This window comes from Rhamphochromis longiceps, linkage group LG22, assembly GCF_057381845.1.
Source record: "Rhamphochromis longiceps isolate RC_006_pf linkage group LG22, R_longiceps_female_GT1.1, whole genome shotgun sequence".
Lineage (NCBI taxonomy): Eukaryota > Metazoa > Chordata > Actinopteri > Cichliformes > Cichlidae > Rhamphochromis > Rhamphochromis longiceps.
This window is the reverse complement of record NC_140577.1, coordinates 16,586,375-16,604,322: the sequence shown is the minus strand read 5'-3', so window position 1 is coordinate 16,604,322 and position 17,948 is coordinate 16,586,375. Positions and strand designations below refer to the sequence as shown.

At 43.2% G+C, this 17,948-nt stretch overlaps 1 protein-coding gene across 2 annotated transcripts in view; it reads right to left on the bottom strand.

Annotated features, from left to right (window-relative positions):
* Window positions 1–17,948, bottom strand: part of jarid2b (jumonji and AT-rich interaction domain containing 2b) — a 105,774-nt gene that overhangs the window by 32,499 nt on the left and 55,327 nt on the right. For both annotated transcript variants that reach the window (XM_085396393.1, XM_085396394.1), the window contains exons 3-4: window positions 16,362–16,488; window positions 2,929–3,152 (exon numbers count right to left, since the gene is read on the bottom strand). In XM_085396393.1, coding sequence (XP_085252519.1) covers window positions 2,929–3,152; window positions 16,362–16,488 — 351 coding nt within the window. The remainder of the gene's footprint in view (window positions 1–2,928; window positions 3,153–16,361; window positions 16,489–17,948) is intronic.

Genomic DNA, 17,948 nt, shown 5'->3' with positions numbered 1-17,948 from the left:
CACACGAGTCCTGCTTCTTTCACAACATTTCTTTTTCTTTTTTTTGGGTCGCTCACTTTATCGCTTCAAATCTTTCATGTTTTAACTGCTTTTATGTGGCTGTCTGAATGAGTGATGGATAGAACCCATTGGGTGGATGCTTAATGTTTTCCAGATAAGATAAGCAAACAACACTGCAGTGGATACACGGAGGGGGAGGAGGAGAAGGGGGGGGGGGGGGGGGGGGAGAGAACACAAATTTATGCTTACACCTTGAACGTTTGACCTGGGTCACACCCCAGAAATCACCACTGATGAGATATTCTGGGCAGAAATGTCACTTAATGCTTACAGAAAAAGAAAAAAAGCTAAAAATCTGATCAAAATGAAAGGGAAATCAGGGCTATGATTACACAGCTGGAGATTCTGTCAGAGACATTTTTGGTAGCTGACATGAAGGAGCCTAATGTGTGTGGTGGTCAGATCACCAGAGACATGTATCAGAATCTTAAAGGGGATTGGAGCTTTCAGATATCAAAGACTGGAGTCTCTTTGAAAAGATTAACCAGGCTAACACAGATGTCCTCATGGGCTGCGTCTCCCTATATACCCTGCATGCTTTGTGCAGGTAGTTGGCGCGTAGACATAACCCCCCACCCACACACGCAGAAAATGGTATGAGGGCACACAGGAGATAAGCAGGACAGGACACATCAGTGGTTGGTGTGGATTTGCACGCACGCACGCACGCACGCACGCACACACACACACCCCCTCAAGGGCTCTGCTGACATTCTCCCATGTCCCTCTCTTGGTAAGGGTCCCTGCATATGGGTCACATGAGAGGCCAAGGGGAAAACTGAGCAGAAGAAGCCCTGCAAAGGAAAATGTCATCCTCACAGCATGGATGGAGCACACACGCACAGAGAGCCAAACTGGTGTCTATAAATACAGTGGTAGAACAGGGAGCGGCAGCACTGGGGGGGCTGTGGAAAACTGTTCAATCGTTAGCTTAGCAGCCTAGCTCTAAAATTAGCATTAAAGTGCAGCAGAGTGCAGCTAAACACTCGCTTGAAATCTGCTCGCAAAACACTAATTCAGCCCTTAATTATAAAGAGAGACAACAGCAAAACTGAGTCAGAACAAGTCACCCACGCTTCATTAGCCTGCAACTGCTCGTGTGTAAGGCACGGCGTTAGCTTAGCACCAAGTGATTAGTCTAATTTCAGCCACAAAGTATATGGGACATTGTATCATTAGCCTATGTAACATCATGGCCTATATATGTAAATCAAGGCTCATCACACGGAAGGCTCGAGTCCATTTTAGCAACTTCCAATTACACGTTTCTGAATGAGCCCTGTAAGGTTAAAATGACATCCCATAATAGGAGTATTCTCCTCAGAACAGGAACATATAGCCATTACGCCCGACAGACTTTAATCTAAATTTTCCCCCCTCCCGAGTGTGGAGCGGACTTTTGTGGGAGGGGCAGAGGTTAATAACGATAACGGCAAATTAATCTATAGAGCAAGGTGTTTCTGTCTTTCACAGGAATTAACTTCGGTTGCGAGGACATTTTAAAGAAAAAAGGGTGGGTGAGATATTCCACGAAGGATAGAAGTCACAACCAAGGTTGTTTGAGATAAACGGTCCTATGTAATGTTTGGACCTTGGGATGAACGTGTCACTCCCTCTCCTCTCATTTTTCTTAAGAAGGGATGATTGAGAGCAAGGGGGTTATCGTTACATCACAACACATTCAGACAAGACATGTAGTAGACGTAGCTGTTTCAACATATACCTTACAGTGTAAACAGGAACAGCAAATTAAAGAGTGCACATGCATCAGATAAACCTAGAAACTGTCAAGCCGTCTCTATACTGAGCCATGATTGTCTCTCACCGATTCAAGATCGTATCGGCCTTGAATCCTGAAACTCTTGCATATTCTACAGAGGTTTTTGCGAGCTAAGATTGCAGATTTTTAAAGAGAATTTATAGTCCTGGGTCTTTTAACCTTGGCCTTGGAAATGTTTTAAGGTAATAAAATAAGTAGCACTTCATACTTTTAGCGCAACAAGAAAAAAAAACTTTTTGCAGTGTCCTGGCAGAGGACTAACCCCCTCTGTATCCCGGCCAGCGGAGCATAGATCATAAGTAACATGAGCCCTTCATTAACTCAAGAGGGAAAAAAAGAACAAGAGTTGTTTAGCAACCTTGAGTGTCGAGGATATCTGCGCTCCTTTGAGTGACTGCGCTCAGTTTATCAGGTATCCTTTTGAGTTTTTAACCCAAATAGACAAACAATGCTGCTGTATGAGACAAAGAGGAGCAGCGCACACACGCGTAACTCATTTGACTGCTAATTGCTCTGCTGTGGCTTTTCCACTTCATTTGACATCAAAAGTGCTACACAGTGTCAATGAACCTGTGCAGAGTTTGTAGTGCAGGCTGTGTGAGTACTCCATATTCAAAACAGCTGCTGTAGTAGAGGGTGATAGGCAGGGTGTTAAAGAGACAGACAGTTGTTGAACGGTGGGAGGGGGAGATGTGTAAGCTGATGAAATGCAGGATAATCTTAGCCATGGGCAAGTATGCAGTTAGATGCAGCATGTGTGAAGGGTTTTGTCTGTGTGTGTTATGAGTGGGTGGAGGGTGATCAAAACCTGACTTAACAAAACTTATTCTAAGCTCCCTGGAGTTGCTTATGCACGCATCTTTATGTGCATAGAGCCAAACAATAGGGAAGCATATCCTGGTGTTAGGATAATTAATATGCAACATCCCCTTTCTAGCGTTAGACCTCAGCCCCGGTCCCTTGAATAAAAACCTCTTTAATATCATATCTGCAGCGTTCTTGTTAAACAATATGCTTTCCCGCTCTGCCGCTGGTTGTAGACACGCATGTAATTATGTCTCCATCTGCTCCACTCTGCTGCATCTTACCTCTGAGGCAGAGGAAGGTGAGAAAATCCTCCGTCTTGGGCTTGCGCCTGGAGAGGTCCTGGATGGAGGAGGACGGGGATGAAGCGGAGAGGGACGAGAGGGACGTGGATGGCACCGTGGACAGGCCGGCGTTCAGGCCGCCCGAGTCAGCCACTTTGATGGGCGTAGTGCTGGGCGAGTTGGGCTGCGACTGGGCAAACTTCCTCTGGGCCTGGAGCCGAGGCCTTGTTGGGAGGGGAAAGAAAAACAACAAGTTAGACCCTTGGATCCTTTGCACATAAACACAGAATTTACAAGTAACATAAGCCAGTGTGTTGGAAGAAGTACAACATTTAACCCCAATGCAGCTCCGTCTGCAGCTGACTAAAAATAAAACAGAATGTGACTCTTTTGCATACCTGCAAACCCACTCTATCATTTTTACTACTGTGGCCCACTGGCCATTGTCTCACTGTAGGGAGGTTTCGTTGAAACAATTACCCTCTAGCGAAGAATTGATTACTCTGTGCGTGTGTGTGTATTTGTTCAGTGAACGGGAGCGAATCCATCATGATCGCTTTGATATGCAACAAGCGCACATTCAGTGGCCGACTTGCCCATTCTCACCGACAGTGTGGGTGTATTTAAATGTGTGCATTTACATGAGCTGACGATGTTTTCACACATGTAGTTGTAGTTCCTCTTTTTCATTCCTGTTAAGCGCTATTGAATAAGAAAAGAAAAGCGCCTATAAGGCAGAGCCTCTGCTGTCAGTGGCAGCTGATAAAAACCAACTACACAAGGACAGTGTGCCAAAACAATCACATGCTAACCGGCAACAACTTTCTTCATCTCCCCATCTTTCTGTCTCATAATTTTTTTTCCACCCTCGTCTCCTCCTCACTCCTCCTTCCCTCACTTCTGTTGCTACATTGTACGCGCTTTCCTCTGTGATGCACAAAGCCTTTGAGACGTCGCTCTCATTTTTCTCTCTCCTTGTCTCTTTTCTGTCTTTATTTCACAGTGTGTGCCAGAGGAGGCGATGGTAAGAGCAGAATATTAAAGAGGTAGATGTCTCAGAAAGCAACGGACTCGCTTGTCACACACCACCTCTCCTTGATACACGCACGTGCAGGCACATGGATGCAGACCCTCCCTCTCCACGCGCACTTAAAAAGTAGGCGCGTGCTTATACACGCATGGAGTATAAAAGTCGCAGAGTGTCAGGGGCCGTGTGAACCATCAAGTGGCCTCAATCGATTAGCGCTGAAGTGAGAGAGAGAGTGAGTGTGTGTGTGTGTGTGGCGGGGGGAAGCTATGCTGTAAGTGTTGTGGAGTAGTGATAGAAGCAATGCGATATCCTGGTATTATTTGTCAATTTGCTGCGGACCTGACTGAGGTAAGGATAGATAGGATCATGTCTGGAGAACACCCACAATGCATTTGGCGTAGCCACTGAAAGGTGCAGCGCTCCGATTACACTCCAATCAGAGAACAGAGCCGAGTCAAAACGTGTCAATTTCCTGGCCTAAGCTCAAAATGTGAGAAATTGAGAGATGATTGCTCACACAAAGCCCTACATTTGGTGGCAAGGTTTGAGGAAAAATTGCAGTTTGTTTACCAACAAGCAGTGAACACTGAACTCTCATCAGTCTGGATTTTCATAAAGAAAATTTATTAACACACGAGATCCTAATTTAAACTAAAGTTTTAGAATAAATGTGGTATGAAAAGCCATTTTCATACAGGAGGTGCTAATAATACTGTTACGCAAAGACGACGACTATCAAATACGCCACTGTGCCTCCTCCTGGGCCTCCACCTTTTAGGTATAAGATATCCATTTTACCCCCATCGGAAATTTATGGGAAATTTCGCATAACTAACAAGTGAATTCTGTCCCCATGTTGTCTGATCAACCCCCCCCCCCAAAAAAAACAAACAAAACCAAACTGTTCAGTCCAAGTGCATGTTTCTCCTAAATTTAAAGAAATTCCCCCAAGATGTTCAGTAGAAAGGCGTGGACAGATGTACGGAGAGGTAACCCCGAAAAAGCAACGCCTAGAGCGTGGGCTGTCGCCGGCACCGAGGTGTTAAAAAGGGAACGTGACTATTCAACAAGCAGAAACCGCAAAATGAGGGCGGGTGTCAGTTCACACAAGGCTGTGATCTACTTGCAAAAGATAAAATAAATACGAAGGGGATAATAATAATAATAATAATAAAAAACAGACATGGAGTAAATGAAGTGCACAAAATGCAGAAAGCCAAGTTTTTCCAACCAGTCAAACAGGTTAGAATGAGTGGTAGTAGGAGGGGGACGAGGAGAAGACATGGGGCAAGAATAGCCCTGCACTCACACAGAAGCAAGATGTAGTGAATGAATGAAAGAAAAATCAACATATTATCAAGACCATAGAGGACTTTTAGAAGAAAAAGTAGAACTGGAAACTGATTCTTCAAAATCGTAATGCTCCAAGCTGATCAATGCCTTGGGTCATATTTTCTGGAAAGTAGAAATGAGTTTGACAGTTGGGTCAAAACACATGAAAGTGAAGCTTCTGCACACCCGAGTCACTCTAGGCAGACTCTGCGGGTCTTCCAACTATTGAAAACCAGTGAAGAAACCACAGAGAAAAATGGAGAGAAAGAGCTGAGGCAAGCACAACACTTACAAATGTAATCAAAACTGGCACCGTTAACAATAAAATTAAGCTGAAGCCACATTTGTGTGAAAGCAAGAACAGGAAATGACGTGACATATAGAGGAGAGAGTGTGTGTGTATGAAAAGAGGTGAATCGATCATAGTAACATTACCCAGAAACATCAAACTTGAGCACTTCGACATATAGACGAAGAGCCTGTTTGCTGTAAACCGTTAACCCAAAGTCCAAATTTCAAACTCGCCAAAGCCAACAAACTGTTTCCATCTCTCGTTTTATATCGCAAGCAGTCCGTCTTGATGTGATTACAGCATTCGCTATAATTGATAGCGAGCCATGAACACTTTCTAAACAGTAAGCAGAGGGAAGATTGAGCTCTCCATAAAAGCCTCTTAGGTAAGCTGAACCCTGCAAAGTTTTATTGCTGCAGCCTTACATAAATAGGATCCTATTTAACAGGGGGGAGGGGGGGAGGGAGAGAGAGAGAGAGAGAGAGAGAGAGACCTGGGATTATGACAAGCAAAAGGATACGGATGGAGACAGATGAGCTAATAAAGTGATGTGTTTACTACATCCCGTCTAGACCATCAACCACAGCCGGCCAATCCGCTGTTACCTTTAAACTGACATCAAAGACACTTCGTGCTACCACCGAAATATTAGTGGAAACATGCACAAGTAGAAGTTCACTAATTGGGCTAAATTGTGCAGTGCCAGTTCTAATTTCCTCATTTCTTCTTTTCTTTAAAAAAAAAAAAAAAAAAAAAAAAAAAAAAAATTGGTATTCCAACAGCAGAGATATGGCTAATAAAAAAAAATTAAAAAAGGTAATAAAAACAGATCTGCTTTGCCGATGATGTGATAATGCAGGGTTACGAAGAGAACATAAAAGCAGATAAATTAAACCACAGCACTTATATTGCAAGGACTACATTTCAGCTAGCAGGTTATTATTTAACAAAACAAAACAAAAAAGCAGCTCTCTCCCTCGAAAACAGCCTAACAGGATTAGTGTCATCATCATTACGAAGGTGCCAGGAACTTAAGAGCATGAAAAACATTTACAGCAACGAGTTCAGCCAATTGTCCAACCAGTTTTGCCACTGGAATCATGTCTTTCTAGCAGTCATGGACGATCAAACGTGCATGAGCACAGCAGACACGGGCGAAGCAATGCTTCCAAGAGACGGGAGGATGGTAACGTTTAGAAATCAGCAGAGGAGGAACAATTTGTAGTGACTTTACTGTTTTACTTCATGCCTGCTCCCACTGCACTAAGAGCCGAGTGGTAATATGAACCCCTGATTTAGCCCTCCGTCTGCCCAGTGGTGTGTGTCTGTGTGTGTGTGTGTGTGTGTGTGTGTGTGTGTGTGTGTGTGTGTATGTATGTGTATATGTGCAGAAATCAGGGTACATCACGTTCCCAAGCGTGTTGAGGTATAGAATACTGGCTGGTATGGTGCCATAGGAAGAGAGTGAGGCTTACGCAAGTTAAAATTAAACTGATTGCCCTGACTGACGGAGAGCCGGAGAGACGCGGGTAGGGAAAAGAAAAAAGAGGAAACTGGGCTCCAATAGCGGCAGAAAAAGAAAAGAGATTACAGCAGGATGTCCTCATTCATCCCTTTCTAATCCACCTATCATCCATCCTTTCCTCCCTTCATTCCTTCCTGCTGCACCCCCCCCACCCCCACCCTTCAAAGGGCTGCTCTAATGTCTAATATTACACAAGCCACAAGAGGCACGAGAGCATTGATTATCACTGAGAGAGGTAGAGTGAGAAAATCTGACGACCCTGTCAGCCAGAGATCCTGGCAAACGGAAGGAAAAAAGGCAGAAGAAGAAAGAATAGAATAAAGCACCATCTCACTAACATATATAATGAAGTGGGTGGGTGGGGGTGATGATGAGGGAAGAGAGAGAAAGATGAGACACAGCTAGTTCAGTGTGCTTCACTTAGAAGAATTCCACTCTGTTTAAGCAGTACAGCTGCGGACAGTTGACATAGATCATCACAAGCACATGGACCCTGTCAGTCAAACGCGGAGCAACTTCAAGCTCTCGTCTTCCGTCTCCATCTTATCAACATCCTCCCAGTGACAGCCATTTCCGTGGGAGTTTCTAAGATGGCCGGGCTTCTCTGTGTGGTCAGACTTACGAGGGTGCTGGCAAGCTTCCCCGCCTGCTGAAATGGCACAGAGAAACACGCTGTCTACAAGCTTCAGTAACTGACCCTCGTCTTTGACCCGTGCCACTGGAGGAAGGCCAGCAACAACTGAGTTTCTTCTGCAGACTCGGTCAATAACTCAATAACCCGCAGCACAGCAGAGCGTTATCGCAAACACAAACCTCCGGTCTAAACTGGCTCCTTAAGTCAGCTTCAGCACATCAGCAGGGTGCAGAGTGCAGCGGGAGAGGGGAGGGGGAAAAGATGACTAAGCAAATGTGCCTGTTTGTTTTTAATGGAGCTGAAACCAGGAGAATCATTAAACCTCATATCAACCCATTTGTTGCATAAAAAGACTGAGAATGGATGCAAAAGAAAATAAGTTAAACGCTGATTAAGCAGGACTGCTACACTAGCACGTTTTAGTGACTGAATATGCTGTAGCTTTGGCATCTTTCCATATTGATGAAGCTTCATGAAAGCATTATTTAATTTTAGCATTAGAAAAATAAAAATGGCCTGTATTTGTATAGCACTTTACTAGTCCACTGGCGTCATCGGGCCCTCTGACCACCACCAGTAGGCAACGGGTGAAGTGTCTTGTCCAAGGACACAACGACGAGACTGTCCAAGCCGGGGCTCGAACCGGCAACCTTCCGATTACAAGGCGAACTCCCAACTCTTGAGCCACGATCGCCCATAAATAAAAAATAGAAGTTCGAAACAATCCTGGATGCCTTTGCAATTTTAATAGAAACCTGTGCAACTTCAATGTTTTTCATGTAAGAAGACCTTTAATGAAACTTGTGTCTGTGGACTTGAGGTCAAATGCGTGGAGTCGCCACAGTGGAGCTCTGGCTGTCTGGTTTGTTTTCAGATATTTGTTGCACCACTGCAACCAGATATTTAGATGAGGCTGGCGAGGGAAACACGAGCTAGCAGCCTGTGTGTTGATTTGCGCACGGTCTACTCTTAATACAAATAAATAAATAAATAAATAAATAAATAAATAAATAAATAAATAAAATAAAATAAAATAAAATAGACAATTACTTCTAAACTAACTTTGCATCGTAACCACCACAATCTGAGAGAAGGAGAAAATAAACTAAAACCATCTTAGACAATGAAAATCTGGGTGCTAATTTTTTATCGTCTTCGACATGAATACGAGCACATCTGGAGAGACACTTTGTCTGCAGCATCTGTGGCTGGGCTGCACTCAGACTTGGCGTTCACTCCCATGATAAAAGGTTATAGTTTGAGGAGATGAGAACTGATCCAGAGTCTGCACCTTAGGGGATGTATTAATTGGCTCCAGATGGTCCACATGGTCCTGATAAAATACCACCTCACTGCAGCTGAGTGTGAGAGTGTGCGTTTGTGTGCGCGTGTTGAGTCCGAGTGGTTTCTGTCCACTTAAAATCACTCCGTTAATGTTTATATGCAGCGATAAAGCCTTTCTATGTTTTTAATCTGCTCTTCTGCCTGATTTAGATCATCGGTGAGAGCATGTGTTGTACGGCAGTTTTAGCAGTTGTTGTACACAGAAATTATATGAAGAATTTCTTAAGCCCATAAGACTTTCACTCATGAAAATGCAACGAAAACAGTGATGACGCTGTAACTGTTAGACTGTATGTGCAAACAACAGTGTGAAAGACTGTATGACAGAAAAACCTTAAGCTACTATGTTTGATACCAAACCAGAACGTTGTATTAAACAGCACAAGATGTAGCACGCTACAAAGTTATAAATAACACGTTACTGCGATCACATTACACTTTTCAGTGATTAAGTGATGACATTACAGTACACCTCAGTTATATTCTGTTGCAGATACAGACAGGGGTGTTGGGGGTCACTGTGTCCTCCCCCAGCTGAATTTTACTGATATACTTCAACTAAAAGTTACACTAACTTATACAATTTGGTAATGAAAACGTAAACACCCATACAGGGTCCTGCAGTTTGCCTGGTTATTCAGTACACAGTAGTTTAATGCTTCTGCATGACTGAGCAGATCGTGCTCGTGCAGCTTGTTTTTTTAAGCATGACCCTACTCAAAAAATTGCAAAACAATTGGAAATCCATTAAGGATATTGATCCTCACAGACAGCCGTCCTAGCGTGTGGCGAGTTCACCGAACCACTTCTGCACCCTGGAAAAAAGGTCTCTGATGTTTGTCTCTGCGATGTAAGGTATTTTTGCACTTTTATAACTGTGGGTACATCAAACATGCCTGCGTCCGGGAGAGTAAAAACACTGCTGACGACATCGGATCTTTGCAAGGATGTGAACAGCATGCTAACACAAAGCTAGACAAGCAGCTCTGCCCAGCAGCGCTCAGTGACAAGCATTCAGGCTTGCAGCACTGTCGCCTTCATTTCTGCATGTTCATGCTTCTACAGTAAAATCGTAGTGATGAGCGCCTCGATTTCAACTTTACCTTGTGTTATCGTTCACACTTTAAAAAGTACAGTTTTGTTTTTTTAAAATGCAGAAATAAATTTGCCTTTAGCGATGCCATTTTAGCCTCAAAGCGGAATAACCAAATTGTGTATAAGTGCCCAGATTCACAAACCCTAAAGTTGATGACGAGCGCTCATTATGAGCAGTTTTAAGCGAACGCTCATTTAACTTCCTGTGTTTATTGCTTTTCTGTCTCCATCCATTTAGAGGAGGGATGGCACTGCAGTGATCTGACCGGGTCAACCCTGTGACCTTTGTGTAAACAAACAGCCCACCCATAGACTCCCAATCACATATACAATGAGCATGTGCACAACAAACAAAAATAAACACAATCATTAACTGTCATGAAGACAAATATGCACACGGAAAGTCTACCTCCTATTGTCTCGCTCTTAAACAAAGAGTAGTTCACTAAAACAGGCTGTTACTAACCGCAGTAGTGATGCTTACACCAGCATACAGTTTGCAATGCTTAACCGCTCTGTGACAACATCAGGATAAATAAAGATGAGTGTTACCAAGATGTGAGTGTGTGTGACTGTGTGCGAGTTTGTCACATAAGGAGCTTCGGTGGTTTCATGCTTCAAACAGTCACAGTAAGACTGATTTTCATTTGAGATTAAATATATAGCAGAGCCTGTGTGCACATTTAAATATAACCTTGCCCCCACCCTCTTTTTTTTGGAGCGGGGGTGACGAGAGGGAAGATGGTGTGACAGGCAAATGTGAAGAGAAAGCCAAGCCATCTCTGTGAATATATAAATGCTATATTAGGTCAGATGGAAGTCACCTTTTGTCCCCTTTGTCACAAATGAATGAGTTGTGTTACACTTGGGCTAAACGCCACTGAAATAACCACGTTGACAAAACACCAGTGGGTTCAAAGGTTGTTGAGAGTGATCATATAGCAGAGAAGATTAAATAAAAACGTATTTCCCGCTTTGATTCCTTTTTTATCCTCGTGGCACTACGAGATAAACACGAAACCTCGTACTTAAATGTTACCTTTGCTGGCAGGCACAGTCCATTGGGCGCAATGATTTGGAAAGCGCCTCTAACCTCGAGTGGTTTTAGGGACAGTGCTGTATGCATCTTTGCTAGTAGTTGCTGGGTGAATTTGGTTACAACCTCCGTGACATATTGTAGGAATATATATTTCATTCTTGCAACTGGTGGTTGCAGGATGGTTGCTAACCAGTCTCTAGGCCTTTTTAACCCTTAACAAGACACACTGCTCAATTCAAACCATTTGACTTCTGACCTAGTCCACCTTAAATTTCTCATGGGAGTGGTGTGCAGGCACGGCGTTAGTCCAGTTACCCAAATTCAATATGGCATGCAATATGTAGACCTTCAGTGACCTTAAGTTACTGCCAATGATTGATAAGTAGGTAGGAACATCGATAGAGTAATAAAATAAAGACTAGGGAGATCAACCATAAAACAAACATTTGAGTGCATGCATTTTCTGCTACATGAAGAGCAGAAGTACTGTGTTCTGTCATGTAACTACCAGAACAAAAACAAATAACCTTACAGTACACGCACACACATTGATTGCTCCTAAATGATCCATCTCCCACTTGTGTTTCCAATTTGCAGAAGATTCCCAGGTTGAGATGAAAAACCGACCCAGTCAATGGTTCACCGCTCTCTGCTGCAGATCATCTCTGTCAACACACTGAAACTTTTCCCCTCCTCGCCTTTTCATGCACACCTTTCAACTGAGCTCTGGTATTAATATTACAACAAAAGGGATGGCTTGCATACGAGGTCATGCTTTTTTCCCCCTCCTGAAAGTGTTATCTAAATTTAGATATTCTTATCAAATCATACATTGATTTGAATATAATGACAGAAAAAAGGTACTTATGCTCACTACAACAGTCTGACACATCTCAACATTTTGGCTTACAAAAGATCAAATTAGTACTTTACGACTGCGTAACAGTAAATCCCAAGAAGCGTTTAGACTTTGTTGTATGATGCCATAAGGAGCGCCACGCAAACCAGTTTTCACATGCTCAATCTGTGCTACAATTACACTAGCATTTGACAGTGATTACGGGAGCCAGTTTGTGTACTGAGTGACATTATGCACTGTGGCGGATGGTTAATACTCCTTCACCCTGCCATTTATTTCAGTGGCAAGGAAGGCTTTCATAAAGCCGCAGCAAAGCAGCGACAACGAGAGGAGAGTTTAGAGGAGATTTTGGTGAGTCACTGACAGAAAAACCAGAAGAGATCATTTAAACTGCAACGGAACGACTGTCCAGCGTGGCCTCACGTGCTGTAACTATATCTGAATCTGCTGTATTTTTGCAAAATACAGCGTGAACATTGTTATTCATCCATTAGGCGCTGGTGGAACAGCTAGGTGCTGCGGTGCATATAGGTCGCTACACGATACCATCTAAAGCAAATTAATAAGCACATTATGGCCCTCTATTAAAACGCACTCACTGTGTGCGTGCGTATTAGTGTGCACATGTGTGCAGGCCTGTGCGCACATGCATGTAATCCCTCATAAATGGAAACGGTGATTATGCGTTACTGACAAGAGGCATTGGTTATGCTAGACAAGACAAGTGTGTGTGTGTCTCTCCGTGTGTACACACTTGGCATTCATTAAGTCGAAACAAAACAAGCAGCAGCAGCTGAGTGTGTGTCTTGGCTGAGACAACAGAGAGAACAGATTCAAAGAGAGCCAAAAGTGGGGTTCAGTAAAAAAGAAGGGCGAAAAAAGAAAAAGGAAGGAGGAGAAAAAAAAAAAAAAAAAAGAGTGAGAGAACACTAAAATTAAGCTTAGATGTTGGTCTAACATAGATACTTCTGCCCACAAACACACAGTGCCCGAACTTTTGCCTCAAAAGTTTGCATTTGCTTTCACACACAGCTGAACTACTTGCTAAAAGTCAGATTAAACAAAGTAAACCGGCTTCAATAAATCTTGAATGATGTGATCAAATATGCTGGAAAGTTTTAAACATTTACAGCTTGCCCAAATGAAACCAGGTTAATGTTTATCAAAATTCAGCAATGGATTTCCTACCCACACGCGCCTCTGTATACAAAACCAAAAATCTTCACGTCATTTAAAAGTAAACCACACTGGAATCCGGTTTTGACTGAACCATGAGAGCGGCAGCACAAAATTCAAACAGAAGACTTGTGAATGATTTACTCATTTCACTTAGGACTGAACCAGATTCATCGGATGATGACTAACTGTGGTAATTATTTGAGGGGACGCTCCTGTAAAACAAACACACACACAATCTTAATATGAAACTACAACCTCTTTGTTATTGACAGGTAAACACACGTCAGGCCGTTTTATTAATCAACCTAAGTCAAATATGGGAGAGGAACAGAAGAGCAGGAAAACAACTAGGTCAGTAAACCGTGGCATTAAAGAGACTGCATAGGGTCGTGAATCTAAGAGAGTGTGTGCGCGCCTCGACTCAAACTTGGCAAGGGAGCCCCATTTGGAGAATATGGTCAAGCTTGTAAGACAGGGCTACAATAAGCTGGCATGTTTGACGGGATGTCCTGCCAGTCTACCCACCAATCTCAGGAGCATGGGAAGGCAAACACAGAGCTGATCTCAAAGACTTCTAAAGAGCGCCGCTTCCTGCCAAAAATTACTCGCACCTGTTCTTCTGTCTCTGCCCCTCTTCCTATCGCTCTCTCTTCGCGGCTCCACCCAGCCTCTCTTCGTCTACACTCGATCCCTTCATCCTCGATCCACAAACTTTTCCTTCACGCAGAATTGGAAGGCGCTACGCCATCGCTCCTCCCTTCTGTTTTGGCCAGTGCCAGGTGTAAAAAGCTCCTGGCATCGTCACAGTTAGGCCCGTTTAGGAACAGTGCAGGGGCGCCCACTGCCAGGGCACCGGAGTCATCCTTCAAGCATAAAGTGCACACACAAAATAAGCTTTTTAAGAGGGCATTAGGCATTGCCAAGTACTGGCTAGGCTTGTGTTTCATTAGCATCAGATAGAGAGTCTTTCTTCATTCAGCCCCACTGTGAGTATGTGTGTGTGGTGAACTAATGAAAACCACAGAGCAGGCTGGCCTCTAACTGAACTCCACTCAACACAGAGCACTAGAGGCCACCAGAGCAAGAGAAAATGAAAATGTGAGCTCATCTTTATTATAATTTACTCCTTCAGCGCTTTTCTTCCTTACAGAGATGAGCATTTATGCTTTACCATCTATTTAAGCCACATGATCCTTTGGTTATTGCCTGGTCAGGCAGCCCACACTGCAATTGTGACTGTACAAATAAACAAAGTTGCTGTGTCTGACTTTAAGATCGACTGTACAAGCAGTCAGAAACCGCAGAACTTCACCGAGGCTGAAAACTCCCTTCAGAGCCTGTGAACGTGTATGCAGTCCTTGGATCCAGAAGAATATATGGATCCACATTAGGATGATCTTTTCTTGAGGATATCAAAACCGAGTCTCAATTTTTTTCATATTTCCAAAAGAAACATTTTCCCTATCTTGCAAAACCTTCCAAAAACATATACCCAATAATAGATCTGGATCGTCTCCAAACGCTACTCAGTTCCCAGCCAAGCCTCATTTCTGGTAAAATGTCCAAACAAAAAGAATCACTGAACTGATGAAGTGAGAAAGAAAAGGGGGGGAACATTCCCTTCTTTCTTTTATACTTTTATCTTGTATAAGTTGGCCCAGGGGCCACCTGCTTCAAATCAAGGTAGATGAAAGCTCGTAATAACCAAAGTGAGATTTTGAGGTTACAGTATCGAATGACAGCTAGGAGGACTTGGGCAGGTGCTTGATGCGTGGTGAATGGAGCCTGTATGGGCTGCTCATTACAGAAGGACATCTGCTGCTGTCCGGCCCCCAGACTCCGCCTCCAGCTTTACACTGACGCTTGGATGTCGTGTCAATGCGTGTGAGAGACCAGAGGCAGAACAAAACCACACACACACACACACGCTTGCACAACAGGAGGAGGCATGTGCTCTTACTCACATTCACACCTGCTACCGACAGTGGCTGTCAGCTTGAGAATGAAAGTATAAATTTAAAAAGAAAAAAAAAAAAAAAAAAAAAAAAGGTTTATGGCTGCTGCTTTTGGACACAGAAATGTAAGGAGGAATGCATGATGTTATCTCTGTGTGGATGCGTTGCTGAGGTACACACATAACAGATAATGTGAAATCTGCTTAAAACTCTGTATCGTTTACTTCATTGTAATCTTATTTCAGCTGAAGATTTCAAGCCTTTTTTTTCCCCTTTTCATGCTGAACACATTAAAAGCATCGCATTTAAACATCATTATATCTCACCCCCCCCCCCCCCCCCCCAACCCCCGCTCAAGAACATCTCTCTGAAAATGACTGTTGTTTCACAGACTTAATCATTTTCAATAATTCACGCATTACATAAACGCCTTCATAAAAAAATAATGCTGGATGGAAATTAACAGCTTTTTTGTGCTCAATTCCAATTTTTAACCGATTCATTCGGAAATGCATGGGAACATTGTTTCAAGTGGCTAATTATAAGTGACTGAAACTGTGTTTGCATTAGGAGATTTAAAGGGGGGGGGGAGGGGGCTCATTAAGAGACCTAAGCGCTATTTAAAGGCTCATACTATTTACGCAACTGTCGCAGAACTCAGAGGCAACTTGCTCCACATTTCACCACAAACATTTGGGAGAGAAGAGGGGAGAAGTCAAGTCAGAGGGGAGAAAAAAAAAAAAAAAAAAAACATGACAAAGTGTGTATGTGCAGCAAGTTCATAAATCTGATTTTTACCGGGGATGTTGTAACGGGGGTATTACGAGGGGGGGGGGGGGGGGGGGGTGGCATGGGGAGACAGATTGAATAAATTATGGAAAGAAAGAGCAGATGAGAGAAAGGGGAAGACGAGGCATGTGTCTCAAAAACAATGAAGAGAACCCAAAAGCAGCTGGTGTCATGTGGCAACCTATGAAACCTCCGAGCTCAGAAAAGTCAGCGCAGTTCTGCTGCACTTACAATTTATACCAAGTGTGCACAGCATGCTCTCAACTTCTCACAGTATTCTTTCTGCATGCATTTAACACCCAAACATTCTGCAAACTTCCTTATAACTCAGCGACACAGAAACATCTCACACACACACACCTCTTTTTTGCAGGACTGTCCTCGCAGTACTCGCTGCTTCCTTTCAGGCCCTGACGGCGCAACGACCCGTCTTCTTTGTGGCTGCCCTTTGACCCCGAGCCGTTGAGCTGCCCATTGGCGAGGGAACCTGGAAAAAAAGGAAAATGGTTACAGCCTGGCCAGCATACGTTTCCAGCTTTCTGCCGCCATTCATACAAAACGCTTCTTTGTCAATAAAACATTAGACCAGAGAATCAATGCTGAATATCTAGATACATCTTGAGCCTCTGGGGAATAAACAAAAGTTTATATATGACAGTGTTAAAACATCCTTTTTTGATGTCATCATTAATTACGGTAGTTCTGCTTCATCTGAGAGTGTAGGGCACAGAAAAAGAAATGGCGAAAGAGTGACGAACACAAAGAGAGCACAAATTAGTTAAACATCTCAAATGCACAAGTACACCTGAGCCAGACATACCTGTATTCACCTGTAGAGGTTGTTGCAACATTTTTTTATTTTTTTTTTTGCATATACTTACATACGGGCCTTCACACCTCATAATGCCACAGCTTTTTGCAGCATCATGGGGTAGTTTTGAAGAGGATCCGAAGAAGTTAAACCCTATGACACTTGTAGTATAAAGAACAACTTTACTGCTTGCCCGACTTGTATGTTGCGTGATGGTCCTTCATCAGGGTCATCACGCAACATATTACAGACAAGGAATGTTTCACTACATATCGTACTGTGTATGACTGTGTACGTGACAAATAAAATTTGAATTTGAATGTGTCACACATATCCACATACACATCTGCTACTGAGGCAGCAACTGGGTTGGGCTGATCATGTGGTTTGGAGTCAACCGTTGCCCCTGGCAATAGGGAGAAACCAGTGGGAAATTTGGGGTGGTACCTTATATAGCCATAAGCTGGAGAAAGTAGAACTGCGTGGTGGTGTTTGAGTTTTGCCCCAAATTCAAAAGATCTGAACTGAAAGAAAACTTTTAGATGATACAGGAAAAAGAAAAATCCTATGCGAAATATAACGTGATTAATAAAGAACAGATCATAAAACCATAAAAAGACAAAAAAAAAAAAAAATAGAAATCTCTGAACTGCTATAGAGCCACCAGTATCTGCCCCCTGGCCAGCTTAGGATAGAAAGGTACTGAATCTCCTTCATACTGACATTTCCCTACGAGCAGCTGTTGTTGTCTTTGACTTACAATATGTGACGCTTGCCCTCTGACAAAGAATTTTTATGAACAACCTAAAGCCATTCGCAGAAATGGCTACTGCTGGGCTTGACGTTCTCCCTGAGCCCAATTGACAGAGCCCTAATTAAATATTTAGCAAGCAACTCGCACAAAACAAAATAAGCCCCCCAGACAGATTCTTAAATCAAAAGCAACAACAGGCACCGAGAATTCTAATTAGGTCAAATGTAGGAGTCGAAGTCAACGGTAATTGAGGCAGACAACCAAATAAAAAAAAAGATATCAACAAGATTTGGTTTCAGCGTACGCGGCTCCTGTAGTTGTTGGAAGGTGTACGCAGGGGCTTGCCCGATTTAACAACAGAGCGTGAGTGGGCTTGCTTATC